The sequence below is a fragment of the Vitis vinifera genome, chromosome 5 (assembly GCF_030704535.1).
Source record: "Vitis vinifera cultivar Pinot Noir 40024 chromosome 5, ASM3070453v1".
NCBI lineage: Eukaryota > Viridiplantae > Streptophyta > Magnoliopsida > Vitales > Vitaceae > Vitis > Vitis vinifera.
This window is the reverse complement of record NC_081809.1, coordinates 11,699,288-11,708,836: the sequence shown is the minus strand read 5'-3', so window position 1 is coordinate 11,708,836 and position 9,549 is coordinate 11,699,288. Positions and strand designations below refer to the sequence as shown.

Sequence of the window (9,549 nt, the reverse complement as noted above, 5' to 3'; positions counted from 1 at the left end):
TGCCACCGAAAGAGAACATCTTTTATAGGAGAAGCAAAAGAGAGTGCAAGTGGGTTTTTGAGTTCTTTATTCTAACTAAAAAGTGCTCAAAACAAGGATTCAAGCACTATTCCAGCACTCCTTTATGAACTCCTAACAAGAAAACCATGCATGTCTTCTTTCTTGAATTCATATTTTGGCAACTTGCACTAGATTATATGGCATACCATAAGCTCAAAAGGAGTGCATACTGCATATCAATAATTCCCAGTAATTGAATTGTTCAATATAAAAGCAATAATAGTATTGATACAAGAAATATACAAGACACAAAGTAATGTCAGGTTACTCATGCAACCAAAATTAAGTTATATGCATTTGCAGAGTCGGCCTAGGCACCCAACTGCTACAGGAAATGATTTGACGAAGTCATTTTTGTATAAGAACCATAATGACACTATGGATACAAGCAATATACATCACAGACAATAATGTCACCTTGTTCATGCAGCCAAAATTAGTTCAAGCATTTGCCCAGCAGTATAGAGAAGCAACCAGTGTGATTCTTGAGTTTTTAAATATAAGTCCAGGTCAACACATTTCCACTCTCCATCCATCATATCTAAATTTTCAAACACTAGAAATGCCCCAGAGTATCCCCTTTCTTGTTGACAGAGTAAATTTTTGTTGTCCTACATGAAACCTAAAGACATGTTAAGACAGAAACTTAGAAACATAACTCCAAAACCAGTTAATCACAACCTGAAGCCAAAAACAGTGATCATGAATATCCCAACAAGATTCAAGATTTCCCGAGTAAATCAAGCTAAGGGTATTTACAAAACTTGCAACAAGACCCTGAGATTTTTTAACCCACTTTTTATTGGACTGGTGACATTGATTTCCCATGGTTAGCCCAACACTTCATCCTCACTTGCAAAAATCAAGAACCCACCCTGCGAGTGAGAGCTCTATTCCCACTGGTGTGATATAACTTGGTTGCCTAAGTGTGAAACTAGAAAGATCTTAGACCAGGAAATCATCCAATCCCTTCCAGAAAGAAAACGGAAAGGGCACTTTCTCATGCTGAAAAGAAATACATTGTAATGAGAAAAGAACTTAAAAATCTTTCAAGCTACTAGAAGAAAAGTTTGGTCTCTCCCAACACAGCTGATTATGCAGTGCTATACACAGACAAGCAAAAGATGTCATATCAAATAATCAGCCAGAAAATCAGCTTTCAAAAATATATATTCTAATCATCAAGAGTGAAATAGCACAAGAAATTCACTGATAATGTTAGCCAGAACTTTCATAAATATCAAAAATAGATCACGTCATGGTATCTTCAAGTCAATCAGTTTCCAGATCAGCAATGTCTCGGCATTACAATGGCCTTAATCAATATTACATGGTAACAATAAGATTGCATCCCACATTGTACATTGGCATTTTTCACAAAATTATTTCTTCTTTCTCAAGTATAGCCCGAGACTATGTAAACTAACAAAGGAAAATGGAAGCAAACACCACAATTTCCTTCTCTTCTACCTTTCACTGTTGAGAAACTAAAAACTGATTGTAACCTTAACTTCCAAATTAAAATAACAAAAATATTAAAACAAAAAGGATAAAAATAGGCAAATCTATTGTTTATAAAAGAAAACAATTGAAATTAGCAAAAATTAAACATTCTGACACCCCCAAACAATTTAAAAAGGTACTCTAACCATCAATTTCAATCAAAATAACAACAGGATTAAAAACAAGACAGGTTAAATTTGCCATTTTACAAGTGCAAGTCACTAAAGGTATATAATAATCATAAAAAATCTCCCCCAAAAAACTCTCTTCCTCACTCTCATATAAACATCTAAATTTCAATTATTCACACTTTGATATTGTACTGTGTTGCACACACAGAAGATTGCTTGTGCCGCCACCATTTGTATTAATTAATATGAAATTGAACACTCACTCACCATGGTAACCGGGAAACTGAGTCCTAGTTGGAAAACACTTTTCTGAAGCAAGGATAAAACTTCTTGGAATGTTTTGGGAAAATGTTTGGGAAGGCTTGGAAAATATTTTAGTAACAGAGAAATGTTTCCCAAACTCATGAGGAACTTGTTTCCAATAATTTTCATGTTTTTCGTTTATGTTGCCAAGTGTTTCCAATAATGAATGAAACATTTTTCCCAAAAGTCACTTCCAATGCTTTCCCTAGTGCTCCTGTTTCCATTCAAATAAAGGCAAGAAAGTATACTTTACCAAGATCCAAATTAACAATTTTACAATCATTTATGTAAAAACCATAATGGCATATTGCTGAATTTAGAATCGCACACCAAATATTCTTATCTAATTTAGAATTTCAAAATAATTTTGATGTATAAATTAGAATGATAATGAAAAATAAAACAACAAGAGAGGCTAAGTGGAATTATAATCATTAGAAAATTAATGACTGAAGATATAATGCAGCTAACTTCAAGAGTTATGGACAACCCTTTTTGCAGAAAATTCACTTCCAAAAGGGCCTTTAAAATAGAACTCTTAACTGCTCTGCAACCATACTTGAATTAGTATTTTTGTATTGATATCAAATGAAAATACAGATTTGGGAGTAACATCAATTACCCCTCAAACTCTTAATAGAAAAGTTAAGTAACAGCATTTTTGTTAAAAAATGTACATGATAATTTTTATCATTTTACTCTAGTAATAAACAAGGAAGAATCAGAACCAAAAAGGAAAAAGAAACTATCACAATTAATGGAAGCTGGGAAAATTTTACATACATTCATGATGAATCATCTTTCAGAGGAAGATCATTGATTGGAGATGAGATATAGTACCCCTCATGCTCATTAGACTCAATCAGCATCAGCACAACTTCCCGCATTGAAGGCCGGTCAGGAGGGGACATATTTGTGCACAGTATAGCAATTTTTAAGACAGCAATCATGTGATCAACAGTATTTTCGTCTTCTAGATTTAAACGAGTGTCAAATATCTCAGATGTCAATGAATGGTCCCGAATATAATTCCTCACCCATGAGACAAGATCGCCCCCTTGATCTAGTGGCTGTACAGGAGTTCTCCCTGTTAACAGCTCCAATAGAACAACCCCATAGCTATATATGTCGCATTTCTCTGTAACCTTCATAGTGTAAGCATATTCTGGCATGAAGAAGAGATAAATTATCAATCAGTTACATGGAATGATGATCAATCATCGCTATCTACAAAGCTCAACCCTGCTAATAGATGATGTATCTTTCTATAGTAGACAGACAGACAGATGTATAGACACGCATACCTATATACAGAGTAAGGGAAAGAAAGAGAGAAAGAACAAATGTTTGTTTTTCTCATGACAAGAAATAGATTAGAATTCTCTTCTCTATGTGTCATGGTACCACTGTCAAATCAATGAACAAATGAGAATGTATTAGTCATACAACTGAGAACCTCACCACTTTTGTGAAACTATAAAATGTATAATTGAATGTTATCATGTTTCATCCAACTGAAAACCTGATGCAAGTAGATACTCTTCGTGAGGTTTGAGTCTAGCAGGACAAAGCAAGTTTGTTCAAACTGGACTAAAACAGCTAAAATTGAGAAATTCTCCAATAATGCAAACATTCTCATTGATTCTATCACTAGGGTGTGATTTTTAATTCCAGGTAATCATTTGGAATCCCTTTTTTGATAGACTTGAATTTGCAAGAATAAGTAAAATAAACAACCGGCCAATTTGTACAATAAGTCCCCAAAAATCATAATTTTTATTTGAGGCATCAAACAAGAGCTATTAGAAAATGACAAATAAGTAAAAAGGCTAAAAGGAACTATAGCACACAAGTCACGATATATGATATGACTCTTTACAAAGAAAAGAGGAAAGGAACCCCAAATAAGGGTACTTCTCCAGCAACTATAGGATGTCAGTCCAATGTTTAATGAATCTGGAAATAAATACTATTATAGGAAAGGACAATAAGGGAGCTCACCAGGGGCAATGTATCCGTATGATCCAGCAACAGCTGACATTGATTTAGATTGAGGCATGTCCACAACCTTTGCCAAACCAAAATCACCAACATGAGCTTCAAAATTACTGTCAAGTAGAATATTATTAGATTTTATATCACGGTGAATGATCCTTGGTTTGCAGTCATGATGTAAATAAGCAAGACCTTCAGCAGCCCCAAGAGCAATAGTGAACCGGGTTTGCCATTCCAAGCTACAAGATGCCCCATGAAGCAACTCACCCAAACTACCCCTTGCCATGTACTCATACAGAAGCAGATTGGAACCCTGGTGATAGCAAAAACCATAGAGCTTCACGATATTACGATGCCTAATCTTTCCCAGTGTGAGAATTTCAGCTCGGAAACTGTTGTCAATGCTGTTTCCTTCCCTGTTAGAGGCAAGCTTCTTAACTGCAATGGTTTGCCCAGAATGCATAACTGCCTTATAAACAGTTCCACAAGCCCCCCTTCCAACCACGTAGCTGTCATGAAAATTGTTTGTGGCCTCAACTAGATCTTGGAAAGTGAAACCCTCCTTTGGAGGAAAGTAGATATCAGAAACAGATGAGGGAATCTCTTTGTCTTGCAAAGAAGCAACTACTTCAACTGGACGTCTCATAAAATATAAAATAATTACAATCAGAATGAGAGAGATCCCACCTACAACAGCTGCAACTACTGTGATGATTTTACCCCGAGGAGCATCCACACTCTCCAAAGAAGGTGGAACAGAACTAAAAGATGGAGTTCCATTGCAATTGCTAAGACGCCCACCACAGAGGCCTTCATTTCCAATAAAACTGCTGCTAACCATGTTCTGAAACAGTGGAATGGAAGGTAAAGGTCCAGTGAGGTCATTGTATGAGAAGTTGCACCCCATTAAACTTGAGAGATTTCCAAATGTGCTTGGAATTTCACCACTCAAATGATTGTTGTTAAGCAGTAGAAACTCCAGTAAAATAAGATTCCCAAGCTCAGGTGGTATTCTCCCCAAGAGATTATTATAACTAAGATTCATTGCAATCTGCAAGCTTGAAAGAGCACCCAACTCTGGTGGTATTTCACCTGAAAACAAATTTCCACCCATCTGCAACTCTGTCAAATGGGAGAGATTTCCCAATGCTGCAGGTATATTTCCAGAAAATTTATTTTCGGAGAGCTTGAGAAGCTCCAACTGCAAAAGAGTCCCAAGTTCTTTTGGTAAAGCATCAACAAAGCTGTTCCTGCTGAGATCAAGTCGTTGAAGCATCTTGCAGTTAACAATCGTAGGGGGAATCTGTCCAGTGAGAAAATTAGATGAGATATTAAAAGTCACCAACTCGGAGAGGTTCCCTATCTCCTTTGGTAACTCAGATGTGAAGTAATTGTTTGCAAGATGAAGCCTTTGTAACCTTCTGCAGTTTGCAATCTCTGGAGGAATTAGACCACTGAACTTGTTCTGGTCCAATTCAATAGCTGAAAGGTTCACCAATCTGCACAACTCTAAAGGGAAGCTTCCAGTAAGACTGTTTCCAACCAGACGAAGTTGCACCAAGGATTTACATTTTAAGACCCCCATTGGGATATTTCCATACAGCTTATTAGACTCGAGATTCAACAAAATCAAATTAGATCGTCGACATATATGAGAAGGTATGCTTCCTGTCAAGTGGTTTTGAGAAAAATCAACCACCCAAAGTGGGCTATAAAGTCCAAGAGCTTGAGGAATACGACCAGTCAGACGGTTGTCGAACAACTGTAACTGGAACATTTGTGTCAAATACTGAAATCCAACAGGAATAGGACCTGTTAGGTTATTAATCGAGAGATCAAGCTTCGCCAAGTTCCTCAAGCTACTAAGCTCATTTGGAATGACACCACTCAGCTCATTCTGGAAAAGATACAGTAATTTTAGACCCTTTATCTTACTGAACTCAGTTGGAATCCCTCCAGTCAGGTAGTTCTCCGAGAAATCAATTTCTGTGGCTTGAGAAAGATTACCTATCTCTCTTGGAATGGTACCATTCAACTCATTTCTATAGATGTATAACTTCTTCAAAAACTTGAGGCTCCCAATCTCCCTGGGTATCTCTCCCACGAGATTATTCTGGTACAAAGCAAGAGTTTCAAGATGCGTACAATTCCCAAGTTCCTTTGGGACAAAACCTGACAACTGATTACCCCAAAGAATCAGATCCGTCAAGTTCCTAAGCATCCCAATCTCCTTGGGTATTTCTCCAGCTAAATCATTTTGGGCAAGTCCAAGATATCTCAAGCTCCTACATCCACCTATCTCTGCAGGAAGACTTCCAGAAATAGCATTCTGCCCAGCTCGAAATGTTTTCAAACTCTTGAGATTCCCAAAAGAACGTGGCAAGGGACCTGTGAGATTGTTAGTGTATGCCACTAATTCAACAAGCGCGTAAAGATTCCCAATCTCTTCAGGGAAAGGACCAGACAATTTGTTATTGCATACATTCAAATCTGTCAAACAAGACAAACTACAAAATTCAGCAGGAATTGACCCGTCAAACTGATTATCGTTCAAACAAAGTGTCTCCAACTTCGAACAATTTCCAATCTCCTTGGGTATATTTCCAGTAAGCCCATTGTGAGAAACATCAAGATAAGTTAGGTAGCTCAAACCACCAATGCTAGGACTTAGAGTTCCAGACAGATTCATCGAGTTCAAATCAAGAGAGATGACCACTGGATCATAACCCGTGCAATTCACACCTATCCACCCACATGGTGTCTGATCACTAGGATTCCAGTTATACAAATGATTAAATTGATCGTAGAGCCCATGCTTCAGCTCAAGGAGGAGTAGCCCCTCGGAATTCAACCCTTCTGAACCACAAACCAGAAGAGCCGCAACAATTAAAAATCCAGTAAACCCCACCCCGAAAAGTCTCCTTGATCTGCAATTCTTTGACATTCTAATAACCATGGGAACCACCAAATTAATCCAACAAGTTGATGGTTTAAAACCTGCACAAGTCTAGCCACCTCAGATTGAAATGCCCAAGAACCCAACTCATGCAGTCAGTCCACAAAAAAGTGACATGACAGGTGATAATTGAAAAAGGGTTTGGAATCCGGAATTACGAACCCAGAAATTCAATCGTGTGAAATGAACTAGGCTTCAACAAAGGGTGATGAATCAATTAAATCATAGAAGCCAACAATAATTTTACCCAAAAGAAAAAAGAAAAGAAAACGCGCGCACACAAACAAAAATGAAGGTCAGCAACACAAATGGGTGATTCTGAAATGTAGCCAGAAATCCAATCATCTGATATCAACCAAACTTTGACAAACCAGTCCAAAGGGTTCGAGGAATTAAGAACTTGTAATACAGATAAATCAATCAAATGAAAGAATCCAACCATTTAGAATTCAGAAACCCAGCAAACCAAACAAACCAAAAGTTCAAAAAAAAAAAAAAAAAGTTAAATAAGGGATGAATGAAACCAATAATCATTAAAACAGAACCCAACACTTCAAAATCGAATAACCCAAAAAGGATCAAGACTTTCACATACCTCAACACTATGGGCTTATCGCTCATCACTCATCAAAAAAGAGATACAGAAAACAACAGCTCCACCATTTTCCACAGATTCCTTGAGATGACAGTGAGAACCGCGTTATTCATGAATTACCGGACAAAAGAAGCAAACCCGGTTCCTCTTTTTCTAAGAAAAAGAAAAAGGTGGGATCTTCAATTTGGAGCACAAAGATCAAATTTTTTTCAAGGGAAATACACCGAAGCTCTTTTTTCTTTAATTGAAAATGAAACAGTGAAAGCAAGAGGAAGCAGCACATACGTCGTGGAAGTTCTTGGTGAAGTGAAGGGAATGATGATGAAGGATCTTTAGGTGAATCGAAGGGACGGATGAGAGCTCCTCCTTGAAGCTCTAATGGCCGACAAAGCATGCTTTCCCAATTTCACCTCTCTCTCTCTTGCTTCATTCTCTCTCTAGTCTCAACTCCTCTTTTTTAGTGCTTGCAAACGTAACAAAACGGAGCCTAACCTTTTTGGCCAGAAAAAGTTTTTATTTTCTCAAGAAAATTTTGGATTTCTTCGATTGTGACAGGTTTGGTAGTTAGGTACTCGGATATTCAAACTTGGGTCACTCTCCACACTCCACACTCCACACTCCACTACAAATTTACAACACACCTCCGACCAAAATTGATTTCTTCAATCCTCATGGGGTCCTTCTTTCCATTTCCTTCCTTTCTCTTCCCCTACATTTAATGTCATATTATATAAAGAAAAATTATATACTTTTTTCTTAAAAAAAAAAAAAGTAAATTAAATTAACCCTTTGAATTAATTCTCAAAAATGTTCATAATCAGCCATGGACGCGAAATCTCACATTTAAATCCATTTAACCGAGCAAAACGAATGCCAATGTCTTGGTTTTCCTTTGCCGTTGAAAAAGAAGTGAGTGAAGCAGCCAAAAGAGCACAGACAAACGACGCCGTTTTGCTGGTTTGGCAGTTTGTTTGGTAATTGGACCATGGAGGAAAAGTACAAAATAATGGGACATTGGAGGCTTTAGGGCCCACCAAATTGGTGGGAAAATGTAGATAACCTCTTTGAGTTGTCCATGCACTAGAGTCTATGATTCTATGTGGAGATAATACCAGTCCAACACCTCATAATGTGACCTTAGAAAGGTGAATTTGTTGAGACCCCACCTTAAAGAAAATCAAATTGGTGGGAGCACATGTCAGTCCGATCAGGCCCTCTTGACTTTTATGTGCCCCCATTATTCTTATTTATCAGACCTAGTACTTAATTTTATTTTATTTTATTTTTTATTTTGCATTATTTTCTCTTTAGAGTTTGGCTATTCTCCACTGAAGTCCTTGTGAGATAACGTTTATAATTAGTTAACTAGTCGGCCCTTTTTATCATTTTTTATTTGGATCATTCAAATTAGAAAATTCCAATCTTAATTCAATGTGGTTCAATCGTATATGATTACGTATTCTATCCTATTTATCTTTCAACTAGGCTTTCATATTTTTTATAATTTTTTTTCTTTTATATTTTGTTAATTTATTACTTATTTTTTAAATTTTTTATTAAATAAAAAAATTAAAATATTTTTTTTCTAAATACTAAAAGTAATATACCCTTTTTTTTGTTTTTTTAATATTTTATTTTGTTTGGTCATATAATTTAAAACCAATTTTCTATATTTAAAAATAAATAAAAAATTTAAAATTTTTAACACTATTTGATGGAAATAATTATTAAAAACAGAATGAAAATAGATAACAATTTTTATAAAATAAGTAACAATTGTTTTCATTAATTTTTAAAAATATAAAGAAAATGTAAATTTATTTGATCATTTGATTATATTTTTAAAAACTTATTTTTTTTATTTTTTAATTTAAAAATAGTTTTTAAAACCAATTTTCTACATTTAAAAAAATATATTTTTTTAAAAAATTCTGAAAATAGATAATAAATTTTATAAAATAAGTAAAAATTATTTTTACTAATTTTTAAGAAAAATATAAATTTAT

The 9,549-nt window shown here is 35.6% G+C and overlaps 1 protein-coding gene across 4 annotated transcripts; it reads right to left on the bottom strand.

Moving 5' to 3' along the window:
- Window positions 1–236: 236 nt before the first annotated feature.
- On the bottom strand, window positions 237–8,033 carry LOC100245888 (probable leucine-rich repeat receptor-like protein kinase At2g33170). 4 transcript variants are annotated; one of them, XM_010651916.3, is made up of 4 exons: window positions 7,544–8,033; window positions 3,999–6,989; window positions 2,781–3,162; window positions 237–682 (listed from the first exon to the last, which is right to left on the bottom strand). In XM_010651916.3, the coding sequence occupies exons 2-3, from the start codon at window positions 6,946–6,948 to the stop codon at window positions 2,783–2,785; spliced, it is 3,330 nt and encodes a 1,109-aa protein (XP_010650218.1). In that variant the 5' UTR covers window positions 6,949–6,989; window positions 7,544–8,033; the 3' UTR covers window positions 237–682; window positions 2,781–2,782. The 4 variants fall into 4 exon arrangements, with proteins under 4 accessions (XP_010650218.1, XP_010650220.1, XP_010650217.1 ...); XM_010651918.3 differs by having other exon boundaries at window positions 237–671; XM_010651915.3 differs by lacking the exon at window positions 237–682 and having other exon boundaries at window positions 2,554–3,162; window positions 7,544–7,696; window positions 7,829–8,033.
- Window positions 8,034–9,549: the final 1,516 nt, after the last annotated feature.